The sequence below is a fragment of the Amblyomma maculatum genome, chromosome 3 (assembly GCF_055883805.1).
Source record: "Amblyomma maculatum isolate TAMU_Amacu chromosome 3, ASM5588380v1, whole genome shotgun sequence".
NCBI classification, from domain to species: Eukaryota; Metazoa; Arthropoda; class Arachnida; order Ixodida; family Ixodidae; genus Amblyomma; species Amblyomma maculatum.
In genome coordinates, this window is record NC_139346.1 from 189,676,954 (window position 1) to 189,702,232 (window position 25,279).

The 25,279-nt window shown below is 50.4% G+C and overlaps 1 protein-coding gene across 9 annotated transcripts in view; it reads right to left on the minus strand.

Moving 5' to 3' along the window:
• Window positions 1-25,279, minus strand: part of Srrm234 (Serine-arginine repetitive matrix 2/3/4) — an 80,520-nt gene that overhangs the window by 29,005 nt on the left and 26,236 nt on the right. The window contains exon 1 of one of the 9 annotated variants that reach the window (XM_084599038.1): window positions 5,945-6,081. The exons of 7 other annotated variants lie outside the window; for them this stretch is intronic. Coding sequence is in view for 1 of the 2 variants with exons in the window: in XM_084599036.1 (XP_084455162.1) it covers window positions 825-1,024 (200 nt within the window). In the remaining variant the exon portion in view is untranslated. Of the gene's footprint in view, window positions 1-824; window positions 1,426-5,944; window positions 6,082-25,279 lie in introns of those variants that run through there. One more of the 9 variants, XM_084599036.1, reaches the window with a different exon arrangement.

Here is a 25,279-nt window from a genome sequence, read left to right on the forward strand (position 1 = left end):
AGCCACGGCTCCGAGCGCTCCTAAGCGCCTGACACACTGCCCGGGCCGCGGGCGCACGGACGTGAAAGCGCCCGGGCCACCGTGCGCTTTCTCACGCCGCATAACTGCTGCAGCGCAGGCTGATCGCACTTGCCGCCCGCAAGGGTAAACGCACCTGCCTCCGAGCAGCTGCAGCTGCTCGGAGCGCCTGCGCAAAGAGCGGCCACGTCGACGCGGAAGAGCTGCCAAAGCCACGCGCGCTACCTCAGGTCCCGACTCTCGATCGGGGACACGGCCTGCGGAAATAACGCGCGTGGGCCCAACTCGGTGACTGCAGAGACGAAGCTTTCACCATCACCACACAGACACGCAGGAAGGAAATCTGCCCACACGAACAAAGCGCCACGCGGCACAGACGACAGTTCGAAAGCGACCAAGTTTCACGATCGGGGCGCGAGAAAAGTGATGCACGTCGGAGCACAGTGCGAAAGCCAGCCTAAGCAAAGCGCCAACCGCAACATCGAACTCCACAGGAGGATGGCTGCGGTAATGTCCTTATTTCTCCGGTGCTGCTTTCTGTGCGGAGTCAATTTGGATTGATGTTCTATTTGCGAGACGTGGGCGCTGTGGAGCGGGTGCTACATTTCTCCAGTGTACAATAGCGACGACGTCAGCGCCTCCATCATGCTGCGTCACTAGCGCGATCGGAGAATGCTCACGCAGAGCACCCGAGCCCATTCTTTCGAACACCCACAGAGAGCTAAGAGGCAGCGCGCCGACGTGGCGGTGCTTCGAGACAGACCAGGCGCTCCAGGACTGCGTCGAAACCCCCCGGACATGGTTACCTGGCCACCTTCCTGCCGCCGGAGATGGAGAAGGGCTTGACGCCGCGGGGCTTCTTGGACGCCTCGGTCTCGACGGGCACGAACCGGCCGCTCCCGCCGCCGGCAGCGGTGCCGGGGCCGTGCTTGGGGCTGGTCTCGGGCGTGGAGACCACCAGGCCTTCCTCCTCCTCCTCATCGTCCATAGGCGGGAAGGACAGCATCTTCGCTGCTGAGACGGCTCTCGCTCTGTCGAGACGACGACCACCGAACGTATCCTTGTCGTCTTCGAGCGCGTGCCTTCGAGCGCGAGCCGAAAGCGTTCCGAGCGCTGGCCGCCAAACACCACCACCGGCGCGCGACTCGGCCGTCGTCAGTCGGTCGCGGTTCTCCCGAAAGAAGAAGAAAATGAAAAACAATCACGCGGCGCAACCGGCTCACGCACAGCTGCTGCTGCTGCCGACGAGGATCGCGTGAACCGACGGGCGTGCGCGGAACGCGGGCGCGACACCGCGAGAAGGCGACGACGACCGGGACGCGCGCCTTGGGCTCCCGTCGACGCTAGCGCCCAGGGCGGCGGCGTAGACTGCGTAACGATGTGAATCCACACACGTCGGCCACTGGCGGAACCGCCGAGACGACTGCCCGACCAGCTGCTGCTCGCCGCGAGCGTGCGCGCACCGAAAACAACTGGCACGTTTCCCCTCCGCTGCATTCGCGCAGTCGTTCATTCGTTTCAGGAACAAAAAAATTAAAGGCCCATAAATGGGGTATTAAACGAGAGAGAGACAAAGGGGCGCCAACGTGCAATGATTAAAAGCCTGCGCAAGACGTGTCATCGAGGGCATTTTTTTCCGGCGAGGACAATCGGCAAACATTTGCGTGTTTTACTCGTGGGAAGCGAAACATGCTTTTAATCGATGGTCTATATACGATACGACGATACGCCGAGACGAATGCGCGCAGAAATGAAATGTGGCGGCTGCTGCCAGCCGTCTACAGAACTGCTGTTCTGAAATCGAGCGATTGACGCTTGCAGCAGGGATTGAGGTGGTAGCTGCGGCCTCCGCACGAAGGACGCATATTCAGCCGAGGTCCGACAGATATGATGCGTGTTGAACGTGGTATGGGTACCGAGCCGGTCGTATGCACAATGCTTTCTGCAGTAGTAGACACGTAATTCGGCCACATACATCAACAGAGTACTTTGCTAATTATCTGGTTTTCTCACTGGACAATATATTTTTAAAGGCAGGCTATTTATTAGAGTGGCCTGGTGTTAGCATTTCGCTACCAACACAAGGAAAACTAACAAATATACGAGTCCCCAATTATGCAGCTTATATTCGGAAGGTTTCTACTCAGACAAATGCAAAGATTGTGATACCAAAGCCGATTTAAGTCACATGACCTGGAAATGCCCCAGTCTACCCCATGGTCATTTTATACGCGACTCTGATCACTGCTCTACTGTTCAGCCCTGACCCGGGGACATAGATTAAGCTCCTGCAGCTAGTTGAAAACGCCGCCGCTGCCCAAGAGATACACGGCCGTCAGGGCAGTCCTTCAGATTTGTATCCGCTGGCAATAAAGTTTCACGACCACAATCAGCACTTTGGACTCTCTTGATGTGCGATGTCAGTAACAAGGCGGAGTCAGACAATCAGTCAAGAATCAGTCAAGGCAATTTACAGCGCCAAGCCAATGATCATCATCGGCTTCGCAATCACGTTCGCGACTTCACGATAGCACGAGTCAAAATTATTTAGTCTGAGCGGTTAGGGAACTTCAAATAAATACAATAAATAGAGGTTAGCAGATACAGTGCGTTTTAGAGCGCAGCTCTTTGGCGTCGTCGTCGCCGTTGTCCTTCGTAACCATCTCCATTTTCACTCCCACCTTCCTTCCTTCCCTCAAGGCGCGATTCGGTGTCCACAGAAACAAGTGTGACAGATACTGCGCATTTCCATTCCTGTGAACCAATTAAAAATGCACGCTTCAGAGCTCAAGCGGAAGACGTGACCAAACATGGTACACACTGCAAAGATAAGAGATCCGGACTATCAAACTAGCTGTATATACGCAAACTACATCAAAATATGCTTTTCTCTGTGAGTGTGTGAATTCTCGGTTACTGCACATGTTACCCTGCAGTTCGGTGTGGGCGCTCACTCACAGAAAAAAGGCATCATATTTTGATGTAGTTTGCGTATATACAGCTAGTATCTCTCTAGCCGACCGTCCCTTGGCTTTCAAGGAAGGCCTGGCCCGGATCTAGCCCGCCCTCATTTTCCTTTAAAACATACTGCAAGAAATTCGATGTGACGCTTGCTAACTTTGGCTACAGCGTTTTCAAGTCAGTTTAAGATATTTGCGAAGGTTCTTTCTTTTCGTCTGCAGCGTGTACCACTAGTCTCTTCGCCGCGCAACGTACAGTGGTGAAGCAGCCTTGTCTAGAGCGCGCCGCTCCGCAGAGCAAGTCAGCGCCATCTAACGTTAAGCCCTGGGTTTGAGTTAAGCGTCCCGTGCGCATGCGTGGCCAAAATAAAGCGTTGCCTGCTCGCGTGTTCATGGCCTCATTTCCGCTCAGTGCTTGCGCATCATGCCGCCAGGTACGCTCTTAATATGTAACAGCGGCCGGAAAACCAAACCGTTTAGCGCTAATCACGAAGCGGCTGGGCAAGTAAGTGCAAGTGATATCTGGTGGTCGCTCAGTGATGGACAAGGCCGACGCTTTGGCATTGCAGATGGTCTGGTGGTCGCTCAGTGATTGAAAAGGCCGACTCTTTGGCATTGCAGATGGGCCGCATGGACTTCAATTGCAGCAATGGCTGATTTGAACGGTTTAAGAAGAGAAACAACGTTGCCTCGATTGTAAGTGATAACAGATGATCGTGCGTTTCAGACACGCACCAGGCTAAGAGTTCGAGAATTGGGCCTAGTGGTTGTTTAATGCGCTGCAGGAGTAACGTTTTATCACGTCTTTGCATTGGCCTATCAGCTACATGGGACACCGCACTTCGCATCCGTACAGATCTATAGAACTTGACATCCTAAAAGGGGAAATCACCGGGGCTGCTCGCGCTGCGTATGCATGGAACGCGCGTTAATCCGCTATTGCTCGCGCTTGCTTATCTGGCAATTTTGATACACTCGAGGAACACTGCGGCATCGCGACGCGCTGGCGACCGTTACAGCCTCACAAATGCAGGCAGCACGGCCCAATCCCGGCCTCGGCGGCCGCTTTTCGATGGAGGCGAAAAGCAAGACGCCCGTGTGCTGTGCGATGTCAGCGCACGTTAAAGAACCCCAGGTAGTCGAAATTTCTCCACTACGGCGTCTCTCATAGCCTGAGTCGCTTTGGGACGTTAAACCCCACAAACCAAACCAAACCTAACGGCACAAAAGGTAATCGCAAGGGAGTGGCTGGAGAAGGAAGCGGTGAACAGGCATCCCTTTAACTTGCCGCGCATGCGCACCGGACGCATAACTCAGATCCAGAGTCTAACGTTAGATGTCGCTGACTTGCTCCGCACAGAGCGCAGTTGGAGCGTTTTAGACAAGGCTGCTCACCACTGTACCTATGGGCCCACGCACTGCCTCCCGCAACCTCCCAATAACTTTTATCGCTTTCTTTATTTCTCCGACCACAAAGCTTCCTTCGTGACAGTCAAGAACTGTTAGCGGGGTGTTTCTTGAAGGAACGTGTGTGAAAAATAAAATAGTTGTCTGTAATTGTACATACATGTCTTGCTCTAAATCTTTGCCTCAATCTATCGAAAAAGGTGAAACAGCTGATGAGCTGCGCACAAATTTCGCATTAGGAAATAGCGTAATCGTCGGCATTTTTTGTTTTTTTAGAAGCGCCCGTTCATGTGAATACCACAAGGCGGCAAGACTTAATGGGCAACTCCGGCGAGTTTTCGACCGTACTAAGTTAATGACTGATTTATATAGCTGAAGGCTTCGTCATCACAGTACGCGATTAAGTTTTTTTTTTTTTTTTTTTTTTTTTTTTTTTTTTTTTTACAATACGCAAGCAATAATTTTAAATAAGCAAAAAAACTTGAATCAAAATTTGCGTGACGTCACATGATGACACAGGCGTGCAGCCGCGCCGCACGCATCCGCTGCCGTTCTGCCGAGGGGTACGAACGGCCATCGCTGTCGCGTGCGGCACCATGTGAAGCATACTATGTGATGTCGGTGAGACGCCCTCGATGTCATCAGACAGGGACAGTTAAACAATGTTCGGCATGCATGGCCAAGTAGGGCAAAACGAGCGAGAGATCTTGAATGCGGCAGAATTATGAAGCATTAATTCCCTAGAATTTTTAAGACATTTATGCACTCCCAAACCCCGATGCAAGTGGCCGGCATATATATGAGGGCGACCGATCGTTACTACAAATCCCCCTCCTCCCTCCCCCTTTCTTTCCCCCTCGAAACCGACCCTAAATCCGCTTCGCTGCGAGTGAGATTACTGTCCACAAAGACCCCTGCCAATGTAATTTCATTCCCACCGAATGACATTTGTTCAATTTAATAGCACTTTTTTTATTCTGCGGGCTGCTACACGACCAAAAGTAGTCTAATGCCTTTTGCAAATAATGGCAATTGCGATGGATAAAAATTGGAGCGAACAAAAAACTTTATAAGCCTTCGACCCATGTTACGAAAATGATTGCGCTCTGAGCGAAAGCAGCTTTCAAATTACCGTTGACATCTTAAATGCCATAGTTAACCAACCTGCTACCACGACTATCCAACATATACCTTGTATCCATTAAGAAGCTGAGCGGCGGTGTCGGCGTTTGTTATGCGGAAGGGTATGGAAGGTGCGCCGAGCCTGGGTGCAAAATTTTCAAGCGCATGGGCTGCCCGTGCAGTTTCAGTTACGTGCACTTCGCACACTAAAGTAAGTTTCAATAGCAACAAGTCATATAGGCGCATTGCCTTTATGGCGACCGGCGGATACAACTTTCGAGCGTATACGCGCCCGAAGCCCCGTTCCGTCCTCGCATGATCGTTAACTCGGCGTAATAAATGTTAAGCGAAACATAAAAATATGAACGACCCCAGACGCATCAAGAAAGTAGACGACAAATTAGCAATACTTGCCGCACTGAATGCAGCGAGCTTACCGCAACGATGCTGCCCACGAGAGCGGCGGACAACGGGAACTCTGACCGTGCGCTGCGCCCTATTCGTGGCTATGCCTAAACTGTTTCACACCGAAGCCGCAGCGGACAGCGCTTCGGAATTGATAAGCGGCGCTATAGTAAATGGTGTACTCGTGGAACAGCTTTACTATCAACTTAACTGTATCAGAGTATAAGAAAGATGTAATCTCGGCGACGCCTAATAAGCAGAGGAGCGAGCACGAGGTCGGACGAGCTGAGCCACATATCGGCAGCTGCATGGAGCTGCAAGCAGAAATTCGCTTGTATCGCAGTTATTCCCAGAACCCCGTTGTACATCAGAGATCCTCAGTAAGGTTGTTGTTTGTTTGTTTGTTTGTTTTTGCATTAATTAATTCAGTCACGTATTATTTAGAAGATAAACAGATTTTAGCATGCTTTTTTTTTTTTTTTTTTTTTTTTTTTTTTTTTTTTTTTTGACGGTGGCTCGCAAGTAATCCGCGGTGCCGGCACCGCCGGACTACGGCAGGCGGTTTAGCCTATGTCGACTGCGGAATGATCGTCGACATAGAATCCGCGATTTCAACCGTCGCATAGCACTCGCGAGGCCTAACTCTTCTATCAGAACCATCCTGTGTTGGTAACAGGCCCGTGCGAAATGTTCCGAGCATACATGCGTTCTCAGGTGCAGAGGGGACGCGGGATCGCACGATTCAATTTGTCGCGAAGCTCTTTTTTTTTTCTCGGGAAATCGGTCATAAATAATTGTTTGTTTTTTTCGTAGAATAACTCGTGCAGCCAACAACACAACACTAGCTACCACCCATCGCTGCAAAGGAATGCACTGAAGTGTGAGCTGAAACTGCAAGACAGTGACACAGTGATTCCAAAATCTATGCTGTTTGCAAGAAAGCTGTCGGTCGTGTCTGCATCGTTTGAGTAGTGCCACCGTGGCCCTCCCCAGTGCCAGTAGCACCTCGTAGGCTCGCACAGGCGACGCCACACGTAGTACGTACAAGCCACACTCAGTAGGGCCATTGCATTGTCGCCATCGTCTGCTCGAAAACCCCAGCACGGCTATGGTGGCTAGAAGGGGGCAGTGTGACGGTCGACGTATCCGCGCCTTGTGAGAGGGAGGCGCGATCCGCGATGAAATTTCCCGGCGCCGCAAGGGGCGCTGCAGCGCTCTGGTGTGCATGGGGAACCAGCCGCTGCCGCGCGATTGAGCGCAGCAGCGCGGGTGAGGTCTGGGACGCGTGGACCGCGAACGATTCGAAGCTGGTAGTCGCACATGTACCACAGTGATCCTTTTGAGACGCGAAGTGAGTGATTTTGTGCTGATCCTGTGTTATGCAGTAGATAACGCTGTGCGCACTCGTGGCGCAAAAGCGCGAACATGCTTTGTACCTGGGCGCAGAAGCGCGTACAAAGCGCGCAAAGCCGAAACCCCCTTTTCAGACCACCTAAATATGTAGCTTAACGCGAACTGGGATTGCGAAATATCAAACGTGCTGACAAGGAGCTGACGACTTATTGTGTCTCGTTTGCGAACGCATGGCATACAGGACAACTTTTTCGGTGTAGAATACCCGAGACAATTCTTCACCAAGAATCCTGCGAAGTTGCTCGTAACTATCTGCCCTAGTTTCTATAAACTTGTCCATCCACAGAAACAGAAGAATATTCAAGCCAAACTTAAATATTACGCTATGCCTTTTCTGATCAACAGCTGAAAATAATATTTTAATACGCTGGACATGTTTATATTTCAGGACATATGCTGGGAGCATTAATGTGATGCTGGCTCTCTTATTCAGCTGTGCCTCAGTTCAGGCCACAATAATGTGGGTGAAACAAGGGATAGCCAGCTTACCTTTTACATGGCAGGATATGTGTGACACAGAAGTTTAGCAGCACAATTTCTTGCCAGAATTGTGATTCTGGCCTCAAAGTCACCCGAGCAGCAGCTGAATGCAATTAGGATCGCTGTGCACGCAACAATTTGGTAGGTGAGGCTTATTTTACAGCCAGGGACAAAAGTTTGAGGGATGCTGGCTCGTCGAATTTTTTGTGCGTGTGTGTGTGTGCGCGTGTGTGTGTGTGGTCGGGCAATTATAAAGAAAGAAGTTTGTGGAGTCACGAGAGGACATGCACACTCCATTCAGAGAAAAAAAAATATCAGAAGACAAACTTGCGAGGCAACGAAAAAATAAATTTTTCCCACAAATCCGGCCGCCCCCAAACGTTTGTTCCTGGCTGTTCCTGGAACGCATTCACATTTGAAAACGTTTTATGCTTTCAGTGTGCATAATTTCGCGCAGTTTCTCAACAGTCTAACAAACTCCACCAAGTGGGATGCGCTATGTTCGTCATAAAGAGGTTACTGCAAAATGCTTCCAGTTTGTGGTGCTAACTATGGATTCATTTTTTTTTACTCGTTGAATAAAGGACACGGCTCTTCAGAATGACCGCCAGAAACATTCGAAGTTATAAACAAAGTGAATTCAAAGCAGAGCCATTAATTCGTTGTTCGCTCGGTCTGACGTCTGCATTTGGAATTGTAGTAATAAAATAAACGTCATTTATGCTCTTAATTGTAGACATTTTGTGCAAATGATTTCTTTACCTTAATTGTAATGAAGTGTTTCCTTGAGTCTTGTGGATTTGTCCAGCAAAAGCAGTGATGGAAAATATTTAGTGCATGATATGAGATGCGCCAGATCATCCATAAGTGCACCTATTATTTATGAGCTACAACTTCCAAGTAACGTGATTCCATAAACGGCATGTTGCTGGCGCATGCAGCCTGACGAACAGACAGCGCTCTGTTCGTCGTCCTGTCTTTTTTACGTTTGTCTACTTCTTTGCGTGTCGTAGCGCGCTGAGAACTAATTTGCTAGTACGTCCTTTTTTTTTTTTCTGTGGCCACTCATTATATTTTCCGCGGCTGCATCCGAACTCCAAAGCTCCCAGTCAGAGTTCCGAATTGTCCGTGTTCGTTGTCCATGTTCACTTGTGCTATCAAGCTTTTAGTGAAAACTAAGCGCGTACAGAGTTAATATTCTGATATGCGTTCAATTAAGCTTGCTTTTCCTAAATTACGTCGCTAAACTCCATTTGCGCGCACTGATGGAGAGAACAATGCATCTTTTCATCTCCGATCTGCAAACATTTCGTCATGTTGGCATCGCACCAGAATAAAAATTCAAACGCGACACAAAATTCACGTGACGCGCCTGCCTGGTGCCCTGTGCCGCACCCTCCAACCGCCGCGACGGCTGCACACCTGCTGCAAGTAGCGCCATCTATAGCTTTCATCACTCCGTTGTGCGCTTCGCCGGCTCCCGCCCGTCACACTGCCCCCTTCTAGACACCATAGCACGGCTGTGACGTCATCAATCACAGTGTTGGCCGTAAAAATTCCTGTCTGGCAGCGCGAGTCGCGGGTCCCGGAGCGATATCTTTGAATGTTTTTTTTTTTTTTTTTTTTTTTTTTTGCGGAAAAACTAAAAGGTCCTCAACTGTGCTTTTTGGAGCACGTAATCTTGACGTTAAGAAGAACGTCTGATGCAAATTTCCTTGACATCTGTGAGCATCGAAAAATTGCCGGAGTTGACATTTAAAGGGACAATAAAGAGAGAAAGGAAGTGGGTTTGCATCGATAGAATGCCAGTTCCTGATTACAAAAAGACCACTCTTACTGAAAACAGAGCTGTTATAAGGTAGTAAAGAAGAATAACAGAAATACAGGTATCGCCACCACAGCCAAACGGCCCAGGCTCGCAACTACAAATCACGTGACGCGCTACGGATCCCGGAGGCTGACAAATGCGAATTACATTGTATGTTTGAATGCGGTAGTACGTTTTTTCTCAAACATGATAACACGCTTTTATCATACGTAAACAACGGCGAAAAGACAACGTAAACGTTGCAAGGCAAATACAGAAATATTCTTGGAGGCGCCACAGGCGCCCACTTCAGTTTTGGTTGTTTCGGCTCAGGCATTTCGTGCGCACTCGGATAGTTTGTTTGAACCTGCAGCGCCTGAATTACGAGCTTGGAGAAGCAGATGCGCCTTGATGGTTCCCATTTGAGCATTCGGAGGCACGAGCGAGCGAAATCCGCTACTGCCGACACACTCCTTCGTTCACACTTCTGCGCCAACATATCGCCGCCGTTGCCGCTTCGACTGCGACCTGACCGCTTGACTGCAGCTACGTACGCCACGAAAAGCATACATATGCTAAGTACCGAAGGAAAAACGCATTATCATTCAATTGTTCACTAAATCATGGCACATCTGACCAACATATACTGCGTCAACAAGACCTTCAACGTGCTATTTGCAGGCGTCGTAAACAAAAGGGGCATACGGGCATACTTGCCGCTCATACCAAGGAGAGCGTCGATATATTGCGCTCGTAGCCCGGCGAAAAAAAGGGCCTCGGGTAAAATGTAAAAACTAGAAATAACGAAGCAACAGAAATACATTACAAAAGGTTAAAAAAAATCTATTTGTAAAAAAAAAAAAAATGCCAGAAGCGGTAAGACTCGAACTCGCTACTGCTTGCTCCGTAACGTTCGGCGCTAACCGCTCGGATGCGCCGCGCCACAAGAACCTTGGAAATATTTCTAGTTTTTATGTCATGGCCCCATTTACAACAAAGTGTTTCTGCTGCCGGTCTAAAAATTACAACTTCTTGATCATCGGCGCATGCTGCCTGCTCTCACGTCTTGCAACTAATGTTCTGGATGCCTATGCGCACTATATTGTGCACTGGATCCATTTTAACATGTGGAATTTCACAGCGCTGGCAAATGTAGTACGTGGCGCCGGCACTTCGGTCATGTTCTACCACCGTGGACTTAATTTTCGCTGAACACGGAGCTGTAGCACAAATCTTGAAGGAAAAAAGTGCGACGAAGCTTCAAAACTAACAAGCGCAGCAGCGAGGACACTATTTTGCTGGTAACTAAATCTTATTTGTATGTAAACATGTCAGGAAGCGTTGCGATGACCGAGGGCTCGGTTTGTTTATACACAGTGCAAGAAGGAGCGCAAAAGCTTGAGAAACATGTAAAGTATTGTGCATTACAAGCGTTCTATGTTTTTTTTTTTTTTTCTTCCTTTATGGGCCCATCGCTCGGTAAATTACTCTCTTCATCGTTTTATTTATTTCGGCTGAGGCCGTCATTGCGAGTACGCTGTTGCCAAGTTGGCCCTTGAGGGATGCGACGCCGCGGGCCGCGCCGGCTCGCTAGCTATCACGGAGTCTCCGCTTACGTCATAGTGTGCGTCACTCAACTCCAACTACGTAGTTGGAGGCCACAGTTTGAATTCGACCGGCGGGAACAAGAAAAAACCTCAGCTTCTTATCGCAATATCTCAGCAATTATTCGATTTTTTGCTGCCGGATATAAGGCGACAGTGTCACCAAATGTAGTTTATTAGATTTTCATACCATCTTTGGCTGTCTTTAGTGTCCCTTTAAGAAATCCAAACCTGAGCGGCAGATTTATTGTAGCGAAAGATACGCTACGCTAGTCAGAGTCATGTTTCGTGTGGACAGGGTAGTCATCCGGCCAGAATGCGCATGCGCTGTTACCATGGCAGTCAACTGCGCCTTTGCGCGGGTGTTGGGCCGCTTCGCCGCGCCGGTGTCCACCGCTGCGCCGACGTGTGACGACACGCCTTATCGCCGAGCAAGTGCCGTTACCATGGCAACCAGCTGCGCCGTTCCACAGACGTTTCGCAGCTGCGCCCTGTTTACATGGGCTCGACAGCGGGGATCGAGTTGAGGAATTGAGTTGAGTGGACTCGACCCTACCGAGTTTACATGGACCGATCCGACAAGCTGCAGAACCGACTCTGGACGAGCGGCGATTACGGCGGCACCTCGCATCGAGGCGAAGAACTAGCAGACGGTAAACGATTCCGGTTTTTCTCCCGCGCATCTCTAGCTTTTTCTTTACTGTTCTCCTCTCCAACTGTGCCCCGACTCAACCCGACAGCGTTTACATGCTTCCTGCAGGGCGGTTGAGTCCTGTCAACCCACCCCCTGGCCGGAGTTGACTTGACCCCTCGAATTCTCGATCACCCAACAGCGTTTACATGAACCCTGTAACCGGTTTTCGAACCGATAACTCAACTCAACCCGCTCCTGTCGGGTCCATGTAAACGCCGCTATAAAAAGCCCTGAGGGGCTCTTTGCTATATAGTGAGGTGCTCCAGGGTGAAGATGTAACCCCGGCATGGTACCTCAAAGCGACCACTCGCGCACACCAGATCCGTATATCTGGCGCACACCAGCAAATTGTGGACCGTAAGCTGCCGCCCCACTAAACTTCGGCTGCATATTGCATGCGTGTGCAAAGGGCGTTGGTGCAGACCTGTGTGATGAGTGAGCAGGCGATCACTGGCCTCTTTAAGTCATGGCAGCGAATACCGTTTCGCGGTCCTAACATAATTAACCACGTAAAAACGACGAGAAAGAAAAAGCAACAGATGAAGCGAAACAACGGCATCAGAGTGACAAATGTATGGTTCGGCTCAAGTAGACCGCAACCGTTACGATACTGAGGGGACAGCCTACAGGGGTAACTCAAAAGAAACTTAAAACGATCATTACTTTCGGACTGAAATCAACATTTACACTACCGAGTTGCCTTCTGGATGGTCGCAAATATATAAAGGTGTATTTTAGACCTCAAGAAACTATGAAGGTGGTTGACATGAACACCCGCCGTTCAGTGGCTAGGGCGCTCGACTGCTGACCCAAGAACGCAAGTTCGATCCATGTCGCTGCAGCCGTGTTTCGATGGAGGCGGAAAGCAAAGCACCGGCACACGTTAGCGTGCATTGGCGTGCGTCAGTGCACGTTGAAGAACACCAGGCGGTCGAAACTTCCGGAGACCTCCACTACGGCGTCCCTCATAGCCCGAGTCACTCTGGGACGTTAAACCTTATTAACCAAGCCAAGCAACTGAGAACGTAGCCGGACGTCCAGAACAGGCGTCCTCCGAGGCTGTCCGGATTTCACCCCTACCAGAGGTAAAACAAAGCAATAAAGTACAAACTGGGCAGGTGCTAATAATGAAGCGCATTTATTCAGCCTTGTAGAGACGGCTTTCTAGTGATAAGCGGCCCAGCCAGACGCATGAAGCGTCTCTCGGAACGATGTTGGCCCATCAAATCGAAAACTGGAAACCCCAAGAAAGTTCTTTTCATTCGATGACACGTGACGCCATCAGCCAGCCCGCGCGGAAGGGACGTTATACCAGCGTGGGCGTGTGTAGACGTGCCCCAATTTATTTGACGCCTTCTGTGCACGCGCAGTAACCCCGCCACAGCCACTGCGCAAGAGGCGCCCAGCTATACGTTTACGCTACAGTACATGTACTGTAGCGTATTTGAAAGGCTTCTTTTCTAACCACGCTGCGGAGCATTCCTAATCAACATTATGGCGCCCCTTGAGCTCCAAATAAGTGCAAGGCATATGCCTTCGTCGTCGGTTTTCGAGAGAGCTTGTGTCCTTTACATGGACACCGTAAGGGCTCCGCTCTACGGCTGAGGAGAAAATGCAGTAACGCCATAGTAACGCAACGCGGAAGCAGTGAGAACCTTGACATCGAGTTTCGAAGTACACGCTTATATCAAAGCGCTACGCACCCGCAATATATATGCTATTTCAGACGCCCATCAAACCACGCAGGGCAGCTCGTCGACTTGTATACGACGCGCAACACCTGAGAAGAGTTTGTGGACAACCTTTCAGTACATTTAGCAAAGTTTACTTGAAAAAAAAAAATATCCGGCTTCTTTAACTTCAATAGACAGCCAGCTCTCCTGTCCCACACATCAGTGTGAATAAGAAAAACTACACGTCCGTCTCTTCTTTTTTTTCAGGCGAATGATTTAGGGGACGTGTAGACCACGTGACTCCATGCTCAGCCAGACTCGTAAATTTAAGAGCGAAGTTTCTTCGCAAAGAATGGCCAGTCTCGCTCCAAGAGTGATTTCTGCAACTGTATTCCGACAGCTGAGAACAAGACAGCTGGAAACGGCCGCCGGTTCCCGGCAAACACGGGGACGAGCCAGCTGAGGTGCACGCTTTGCGGCAGAGGTGACTCCACGCACAAAACCTGCGGGCCCCGCACCCTACTTTGCAGCCTCGCGCACTGTAGACCCCCCCCCCCCCCCCCCCATTTTTTTTTATTTTTCGCTGCGACTCGTATAGATATACCAGCCTGTCCTTTTCACTTTGTACGTGAAACAGTTGATCAGTCGCTCTTTATCTGTCACTGTAGGTGCTTGCATCTAAAAAATTACAGGGTCTCTTAAGATACCTCGTAAGAGGTGAACGGCGAAAGCCTACTCTTACTCTTGTCATTCGCCTCTTTCTCTTGCCCCTTCTCTTTACCTATATCTCTTTCCTTCTTTCCTTTGGCCTCTCGTTTTAGTCACTACTAAAGATTTTTAGTCATTTCTAATCAATAGTAGTCGTCGTTAGACACATTAGTCATTAGTAGTCATTACTACTCATTACTAAGCATTTTTAGTCATTTCTAATCAATAGTCGCTAAAAATCGTCGTTAGGCATATTGGTCATTACAAGTCATTACGAAGCATTTTTAGTCATTTCCAATCAATTTTAGTCATTACAAGTCGTTAAATATCTCATTTGTAGTCATTAAAAGTAATTATTAGTAATTTTATTTATTACTAAGCATTTTTAGTCATTCATAATGAATTGCAGTCACTACAAGTCGTTAGACATATCCGTCATTACAAGTCATCAGTAGTCCTTTAGTCATTACTCATTACCAAACATTTTAGTCATATCAATTGCAGTCGTTACGATTCGTCGTTAGACATATGACTCATTACAATTCATTAGTAGATATTATTGGACATTATCAGTTATTACAACCTCTACCAATAATTATTATGACCTCTATTAATCACTATCACTACCAATCATTTTTCCTTTAATCTGTCTTCATGAGGCTGACATTTCCTGATGACGCGTCCGGTGATCACATCCAGCCGACGCACCATGAACCCAGAAAGGCTTTTGCGCCTTAAAGGCCCACTGTCCACCCTCCGGTCGAAAATATTTTCTTCCCCGGTGACTGTGGGACTTCGCCCCTAGAACGCAAGGCCGCAAAATGTTTTTGAAAAGAGTAACTAATAACGCAGTTACAGCCACCGCAATCACCCGATTCTGTCATGCCTCTCTCTCCTTCCGTTCCCTCGCAAAGGTTTTTCACTCTCCTGCCCGAGGTCGTCTAGCCTCCGCAATACAAATTCCCCTTCCTCCTCCGCGTTTGGCGGGAGGTGGGGCGTGGCTCTCCGCGAGCGCGAAAAAAAAAAAAAAAAACGGTTGAGGGAGCGCGCGCCGCTGGATTCAGTCTGGCCGTGGCGAGGGAAAAGCGCGCTGCGAGCGGTAGACACCCATCCTTCTCCCGTCAGTCAGCGAGACGGACCAATGGACATCGTTCCCGATACGTACGTCATTATCGTGGCCCGTCGGGCCAGCGCAGGAAGCGGGGAGGCTGGCTTCCCAAAGGAGAGCATGAGAGAGCTTTGAATTGTATTTTCGATGCTTTGCGGCGCGCGTGTCACTGTAGCATTTTGCACAGACTATCTCCGGTACCTGATCGAAACACTGGGCTCCTTTGTTTAAAAGGTCCTTCCCTGGACAGTGGCCCTTTAAAAGAGGTCCACGCTGTTTGGGCTTACGCATCTCCTCGTGCATACACATAACCTCCGCGCCTGCTTTCAAAGCAATGAAATAAACCTGGTAGAGATCCTGAGCTACCGCACGGACATACGTAAAGGGGGGACTCCAAAGCACTTTCCACGCGTTGAGACGCCAACTTCAGGCGTCGAAAAAGGGGAATGCACCTGCATCTGCATGTTCCTGGTGCTGGCTAGTTCACCCTCGCAAGGACTGAGAAAATTTGAAAACCGTGAACAAAAGAGCAGAGGAGAGGTGAAAGGCCCCAGTCTGTGAAGAAAAGAAGCAGGAGGAGCCAAGTGGACTTCAGGACGAGAAGAAAGGAGTAGGGGACAGCCGCGCGGTCCCTTACTGGTAGAGACCTTTAGCTTTGCGCAACCGCGCGAGCGTCATTACGCATGCGCAGATCACCCCGAGGGCGACAGATGGCGCCACATTCCTGTCAAATTCCAGTGGACACCGCACGCAGAGACCAATCAGCGCGTGCTGGGCTGACGGCGCGCGGTAGCGATAGACGGCCGCGGTAAGCAGCAGCAGTAAACTAAAAAAACCCTCGCTAGTTTCCGGCGCTTGTAGCGCGAGCGCTTACGCACCAAATATCTGGCAGGGAGATCGGAGCGTCAACGCTCGCGATGCACGCGTCAGGTGCCGCGCACATGCGCAGACCGGCTTTGGCTGACGCGCGCGACGACGTTGGCGCGGCAGCGCATGACGCGTGTGTGTTTGGAGTCGGGGCAAGCCCTGATCTCCTAAACAACGCTCCACATGAAACTGGTTAGGGTTGTTTTATGGGGTTTAATAAAGTCCCAGAGCGACTCAGGCTATGAGAAACGCCGTAGTGGAGGGTTCCGAAAATTTCGACCATCTGGGGTTTATAACGTGCACTAAAATCGCACAGCACACAGGCGCCTTGTTTTTCGTCTCCACCGAAAAGATGCCGCCGCGGCAGGCATTCGAACCTGCTCCATTGGGCACAGGAGTCGAGTCGTGCACCCCCGCGGCGGGGCGCACCGGAAACTATTGCGTCGGACGCGGTATTGAGTTTAGCAAAAGTAACAGAGCAACGCGAGGTCCGACACTCAAACCTTCGATTTTGGCATTTTTTTTAACGCCTAACCGTCGTTGTTTACAGACACCTAAAACATATTTGCAGAGTTGCAAAATTTAGTTTCAGAACGCGCGATATCAAGGCATCCTTGTGCCATGGCATGTCAGTGTAAGTAAAAGAACCCGGGCGGTATAAAAAAATACGGAACCCTTCAACAAGGTATTCGTCACAGCCCAAATGACGCTTAAGGACGTTACCCCCCCCCCCCCCCCCCTTCCCCCCATTTTTTTTCACGTCCAAGTCAGGGTTTTTTTGCTTTGGGATGTTACCTAATGCAGAAAAAAAAATGAACCACCATGTGGAATTAGCCTGCATTCAGTAAATAATATAACTAACAATAATTTTGCTCCAACGAAGTTTCAACTTCGATAGCCGAACGATGGGCAGCGACGTCTCAATGCGAAATGAAACGAGGGATTGCCGGTTTGTCGTTCGAATTCAAACAGGCTAGCCTGCTCCATAAGCCGAAATACCAGCTAGTGAAGAAACTATTATACGGCAGCTTCATATTGACGTCACGACTGCCGCTAAAATTACTCATAAAATGTAATTTACTTAGAGGATGCGAATTTCGAGTATTGTCCCATGTTTACTAATACGTTACGTATCATTTCCTATCAGAAACAAGGTAAGAAGGATATAGTGTGTGCACTCATTAGGATTGCTGTTAGTCGTGCCGCCCACCGAAACCATGTGCTTGGAGCGAATAATTCTGGACTCTCGACGAAGCGGAGAGCATCGGCGTACTCCCCCAACCGTCACGGCAGAGATGTCGAAATGTAGGTGAAAATAGCGTTAGCCCAACCGGACTGACACTCGTCACCGAAGCACTGCACAGGGTGAAAGCGGGCACGTGAGTGCGTATCAGGCGGCCGGCTACTTCAGCGTGCGTCCATACTAGCACATCTCACCTGTGCTAAACTTCTCTAAACACGGGTAAGGAAAAAAAGTAACCGACTCAAGGCGAACCTCCTCCTAGAAGTTCGAGTCAATTACTCGTGTACATGTTTACAAAGGAACCGACTGCGTAACGGGATGTACGAAGATCAACGGGATACAAATTAGCAGTTTTCTCGAATTGACAGTAACGCTTCGTGCGCCAACTTGACTTTCCGACGACGTGCATGCCGACACCATTCGCGCGGGTCGCTTCCTTCACATGCAGAGGCGACAGCGACATAGATGGCTTCCACGCGTTCTGTGCTCGATACGGTGGATTCGAGGCGACAGAAAGCTAGGTGGGCGGATTAAATTACGAACATTGCGAGGAAGAGATGGCCGCAGCTTGTAGAGGGCAAGGTTGACTGCATAGGTATGGGACAGGCCTTTGCCCTGCAGTAGGCGGCACAGTCGAGATGATGATGACAGCGGCTTGAGCAGAAGCATCGGCGCCGAAATGCGCTCCGATCACATGAAAAAACCAGTCACAAACCGATCAATCAGTCCCGACCGGCGGCCACATCAACCGACAGTAGCGAGATTAACTGATCGGCTTTGTGCAAGGCTGGTTTTGTGACGTAGTCGTTGGCCGATTCGGCCCAGGAAGAACGCGTTTTTCCTGCTTTGTTCATCGCTTAAAGTCACCCACCCAGAAATGAGCGAAAGAGATGACAGTTATCGTGGTCTATGTATCCCCCCACGCTCGCTCGGGGCCAAACGGGGACCGAATGTGAGCCAGTCTTTAGCGCGACTGATAGCAATTGCTCAACTGAAAAGGAAATCGCACCTATCGCGAAAACGAAACGACGCCCTCGTTTCGCGCAGTATCTTCCGCACACGTTGGGACACGAAAACCGCTTCATTGTCCGCGTCAGAACGCTAACACTAAACAAAAAATCTACACCGGTCAATGGTTTTCACAAAAGTAGCTTTTTTTGGCAGACTCCGTCTCAAGGGGGAAGCGATTTATCTGGATGCTCCGTTCAATTCTCCCCTGCCGACTCGGAATGGGGAAAAAGAGGAGTGTTCCGAAAGGGAAGGGAGCGTTATCGCAAAATAAAACGGTGTTTTCAAAGCGACGCTTCCCCGGATCGTTTCTTCGGGAAGCGCTGCTGTGCCGAAGCTATCGGCACACGCTCAATGGCACGGAAGAAAACGACGCCCGCCCGTACATCTGAGCGGAAAGCGGCCGATAACGCGCGGCACACTCACCTGACAACGCTGCGAAGCAGGACGCGTGGTCTCGGCGGCCGACCCCTGGTCGGCGGCGCTTGCAGCAGGGCCCGCACAGTGCCCTTCCAGAGCCGACGGAAGAGCTCACCGTTGGCGCCGCCGCCCCCGCTGCTGCCGCCGCCCCTGGGCACTAGGCGAGCCGTGCCCCGGAACGAACACACCACGGCTTCGTCCATGTGCCCCGAAAAGAACGCTCTCTCGAGACGGGACGCCGACGGACCTCTTCGAAAGTAGACTTCCCCGCACGCTCCTGATTACAGTGCTCGAGCTGAGCAACCGTTTAGTGGCACGAGACAGAAGAATCCAAAGCGCGGAGGCAAAACTGCTACAAATGACGCTTGGTATAGACGCACGACCGAAATCGCTACAGAATAGACAAACCTACAGAGCTAAGCTTCCCAGCTTATCGCACTATTCAGCGAAAGCTGATTCGAATTAGCGGATTGGAATCAGAGGCCTGCAGGTCTGGAGCGGCAGCCTTGTTTTGACAATTCGCAGGCGACTTCCCGGTGGTGTGTCTCACAGGCCGGAAAACGGGCTCAACGACCAGCCCTGCCGGCAGATATGAGCCGGCGACAAATATCGCGCAGAGAAAACGAACACAGCGCAGCGACTGCCCCGAACGAGACGCGCGATTCGCAAAAACAAACAAGCAGTGCAGAAAGCGCAGATGGGATCAGCACTCTTGTAGGAAGACTAGGTGAGGCCGCAGTAAGGCCGACGAGTCACGCAGAGGGCTTCCCCCCCAATGCAACACGACCGCGAACCACTACTGCAGCCCGTGGAAGACTCTGAAAGGCTACCTGTAAACTAGCACGCGGTAAAAAGACGATCAAAACGCGCTTTCAGCCACAAGACAGTGTCTACCAGCTACACAGAGCGGTGGAGGCTACGAACACACCAGGAAACCTCACGGGTCAATCACAGAAGGGCATTCAACGACGACACAAACGACGACACGCTACAGTGGAAGACTGGCCGATGGGCGCGACTAGGCAACGCCTTTCGAGAATCGCCGTATATATAGATGAGCGTGCACAATGGAAGACAGTGGATTACCGGAGGCCACCGCGGAAATACGGCAGGGTTCCCCGCAAGCTATGGCAACGACGACGACGAACAAACGCGGGCTATACGCCGCTCGAGACTCGTGATACAGAGGAGCGCTCTCTCGTACTGTATAAGGCAACTCGCGAGCTGGAATCTTGCTTGCGAGCTTTATGGAAGACTTGGTTTCAAAGGAACGCGGGTTCCCGCCTGTTACATGGCGTTCAGAGCTTTACCGGGTGGCCGCGGTAGAAGCCGCGTCACTGCAGAGCGCGCAGGACTCGCGTTGCAACACGCGCGCATCGCGATGCGCGCGGCCGATCCGGACACGGCGCGACTTAAGAACAACGATCAACGACACCAAATAAACCAATGGCTCATCCTAAAGCGCTTGGCCCCGAGGCAGAGAGCGAGGCGTCCGGGCGAAAGAATGCAGCAACAGAGACCTCGAACAATGCGTTCACCCGAGAGGAAAGCTTACTCATGACCAAGCCACACGGGTCGGCACGCAGTGGCGACTGTCCATGGGGCAGCAGCAGCAGCAGCAGTACGGGAACTCACGGCCACAGGCCGACGACGCGGCCAGTCCAGGTCGACATCACATGATCGCCGGCGAAGCGCACGCGACGGTAGCGAGAGGCGACCGCACGGGAAGTCAGGCGCCGCGACGGGAAAGGACGCTTCGAGGAGCGACGCCGGGAAGCCAATTTTTTTTCCCCTCGCGCGCCATGATGGGGAGGAGGGGGTGCCAGCCACTCCGGCGGCCGCACGCGGGGTCCTAACCAGCCAATTCCGAGACACGCGAACCGCGGGCTGCGCAGCATCCGCGGCGCATGCGCGTTCGGGGAAACATTTACGGGGAGAGGGAGTCGGCGGGGAACAAGCGTCGGCTCCCGATTGCGCCGCCGAGGGAAGGAAGATTTCGGGGTCTCCTCAAAAGGGGCAACATGTGCAGGAGGTTGTTGCCCACTAGCAACCCCGGTGTATCTGTTCCTTTCTATTTATCTCTCTGTATGTGAGCGTGCAGTAGCTCCCTGGGAAAGCCACAGCCTTTATCTCACGCAATCGTGCCTCCGGGAATCGCTTACAAACGAGAGGAACTCCTGCTCGCGATACAGCGTATTGATTGTAACTTCCGCGAACAAGCACACGCAGTTGTTCTCCAAAAGAGAAGCTTTTCTTCTTCTTTTTCCCTATCCTGTCTATTCATGTGAAATACTTTCTCCTGTTCAAAGCCGTCACTATAGTTGCACAACAGATATATAACGAGCGCAGTGGAAGAAATACCCACGACCAGCAGCAGCACGAAAAACGGGTATTTCGCGACATCAGTTATAGATTGCAACGGACCCCACCATCATTTGAAAGGCAAACAGAAAAATGTGATAGCGCAGATAAGGCTTCTACAGAACAGAAGGGGTAATTTTTGAAGCAATCTTTAGCGAAGGAACTGGAAGGTGAATGCGGAGCGCGTACAGTATTCCGCGAGAGTCAGGTCATCACGTACTACACCATCAGGAAACGTCTGTTGTAGACGCTGTATCACTACATGACGTCGCCGGAACTGCGGATTACTCGGGCTAATTGAATTAGGTAATTCTAAAAAAAAAAGAAAAGACGATTCTGATGTTTTGGCTTCCATCGCAGGTGTTGGAAGTACGCAGAAAAAAAAAAAAAAGGCCATCTCTTTTTACGTCCGCAGGCATGCGGGAAAAATAGCTTTGTTTTTTTTTTTTGTTTTTTAAGCAGCTAAATAAAATAAAACTCTAGATTGACCTTGATCTCGCGGGGGGATTGAAAAGGAAGAGCGAATGTCTATCCCGACAGGAAGAACGTGAACATGAAAACAAAACGGTGCCTAGGCGGCTGAAAAAATATATATATATATATATATATATATATATCCGCAAGCACCTGACAACGGCTGACAAAGTGTCAGTCTTTCTTGTTTCTTTTTCTTTTTTTACAATATATCATATCCACAAAGCGCTCGAGCGCACGACACAGGGGAAGCTACGTCATATCGAACGTAACTCCACAAAACAACTGTTTCCACGTGTGGAGAACGCTTACAAAGCTGGCGGCGCCAACCGCAGGCCGGGGCAGCTGAAGAAAGCGCATTTAAGAAATCCAGGTATTTAGTTCATTTCTGTCGCATTAATTTATTATTACACTCACTTTAAAGAACGGCGTGGTTCCCAGAGGTGCGACGCAAAAATAAATTACAGCGTGCCCGTTAACTAAAGCAAACCACTCCGGTTACGAAATGTCAACAAAACGTCCACGAAACAGTTTTATCATGTTTGTTTGCGGGAAGGCGGCTCCTTCCCTAGTACATGCAAGCAAGAGGAAAGGGTGAACAGAAAACTACATCTTCTGTTCTTCACCGATGGCGGTGACCGATGCCACCCAACACATCCTGCGTGTGAGGAAGGAGGTGGCTATCGCAGAGCTTCGGAGTGATGAGACAATTTTCGAAACACGGGCGATCGTGCCAATACGCCACCGCGGGCGCCACAGAGAACGAAGGGCACAGAGTTCGATTCCGTGCACTCAACGCCTACACGGTTCGGTAACGTTGGAAACCATTGGGAACGCAGCCAGCCAGCCGGAATTAGGGCAACCAGCGAGCGCTCCACGGTTGGCCGCGTTGCGTGCGCGGTACCAACTTCGCGCGCGAACTTCGTCAAGCTCGTCGTCGCGGTATACAGAGGAGACGGACACAGCCGTTCGACGCGTCATGAACGATGTCCTTCGCTCGCGGTCCGGAGCCACGCCACGCATCACTCTTCCAGAGCGTCGCTGCGAACAGCGATAGGCCATTCTGGGCGCATTGCCGCGTGACGCCCGCGCACTCCGAACCGGCCGCAGCACTCTCGAGGGACAGAAACACGTTCGGTCTATTACTACTGTCCTCCGCGACAAAAACACACGAGCTTCCAACACCGCAGAACTCGGTGCCCGATTGGCCTGACGACTTGGGCACTTCCAATTGTACAGCGAGTATAGGGGGTGAGAAGCTTAAAGGGCAACTCCGGAGGTTTTTTGACATTCGAATATTCTAATAAAAATTTTACTGTATATTCTCCTCTCCGTCCTGACGCATTCTACAAAATTTGGGCGCCGTACGATAATCCGTTCGTGCGCAACACGACTTTAAAATATGCTGTTTTCATGGCTTAAGTTGAGACTATTTCTGCCGGCAACACTGAGTTTCTGACGTCACAAACAGTGTACCAGCGTTACTGTCCACTTCCCGCACGATTATGAAATTGTGAGGCTTATATTGAACTACCTCAGACATTTTATGCAATGTTTCATGATTTCCATACGTTATTTTCACCATCCAATGCACGTACGAGTGTTTTTCTAATAGTGAGTGTGACGTCACCATTTCGTCACCTGGGACGTCGTTTCTAGCCGTGAAAGCAGCTTCGGTTTCGATTTGCTGTTTTTCTTTTTTAAAAATACTTCTAATTGGAATTTCGAAAAATGGTTTTGTGTGTTGAAGTCAGGACGTGCCGAGGAATGTAATTCAATGAAAAACAGAAAATGATGGAAAAACCACCGGAGTTGACCTTTAATTCGAAACTTAATTCACTGCCAGAATACTGAATCCGGGTTCGACCCCGACCACGGCGGCCGCGTTTCGATGGAGGCGAAATGCAAAGTCGTCCGTGTGCTGTGCGACATCAGTGCACGTCAGATATTCTCGGGTGGTCGAAATTATTCCGGTGCCCTCCGCTATACTGCACCTCTTTCTTTCCGCTTACACTGCCACCTCCCTCCCTTCCCTTGGGCGCGGTTCAGGTGTCCATAGAGATGTGTGACAATTACTGCTTCTTTCGTTATCTGTAAACCCATTTACGTTTAGATTTTAGTACTCAAAAGCGCCGTGAAAAAAGAGGACTTGCTCCGCTAAAGCCAGTCCGCCATCCGGCGAGTCGGAGCGATGCCAAGTACTACAGGAAGAAAGTAAGGAAAATAAGGCAGAGAAAGTAACGGCGGTGTTACATGGAAGACCGTTAAACCCCAGAAGTGGTCCGTGCTTTTCACAGCAGTATACCTGCCAGCGGATCACTGCTCCACATGTGCGACGCAGAAGCTGGAAAACCCGCCTTCCATTTCACGATTTACGTAAAAGTGGGCCAGTCCATGTGCGCGAACTTCCAATAATCTATCTGGGCCCAGAAATGTTGTCACGTTGACAGAGAAAGGAATTCTACTTCGTGATGCAACCAAGTGAGAGAAACATGCTTTCATGTCTGCAGCTTGCGCGTGCGCGATTCTTGCCTACCATGACTTACAGTTAACCTTGCCAGGGGCATAGCGTGTCGTATCCCATTACACTTCCCAAATATGCCTGCAACTTTGTCCACCCGGTGAATGGCTACGTTTTCTTTGTTTTATTTTCAGAGCGCGTATATGGTGCAGGCTTGCAGACGTCTATTTTTTATCGTTTTTGTTTATTTTTTAACCTTCCTTTCTTTTCTAGAATGCTTCTTGATCTTTGCTGCATAAAGGTGTCTTCAAATTATTTTTTTTTTTTTATTATGTACAGGTTCGGAGTGCGACCACAACTTGCTCGACGCATCGGTACATATCTACGAAATTTGCTTTCGACGTGCCACGGAGTCTCGGGAGTGCTAAATGCCGCAAAACTCGGGCTTAAGGTGCTATACTGAAAACTTCCCGCAAGCGCATCCGAGTGGCGACGATCCGGAGTCCTTCATGCAGCGCCGGTCGAATTGTAACCTGTTTCATTGCTTTTGATACCCTGCGTTCAGAGTTACTTTCGCAGGTTCGCGCAGGTTCGCAATACCCGGTATCGCGAGACACGATGGGGCAGCGCCGGAGAGGGCGATTCGCGCGCCCTCTCGACGGAGGAGGCCTCCCGCATCGAGGAACCCTAGAAGAGGCCCTCCTCCCCTATGTTGGGCTTCTGGTGGAGCGCGCAAACGTGCAGGAGAAGCACGCTTTACAGGCACAAACGAGCGGCCGCCGCCATCAGCTCGGCCGAACGAGCTGTTTGTCCGAGTTAACAGATCGCCTGCCCTGTGCCAGCCAGAATCAAACGCGGAGAAAATGAAGGCGGGTTCCTTGCCTGAATTCCGTGCCGAGCTTCTGGCACTACAGGCGAAGTAAGCCTGGCGGGCGAACAGCGATTGTATACGCACCAACACAAGCGGCACCACCGTCGACTGCGAAAAAAGAGAAAGGTCTCCTATCCCGGGGACCACGCTTTCAGACACAAAGGCCCTCTCGACG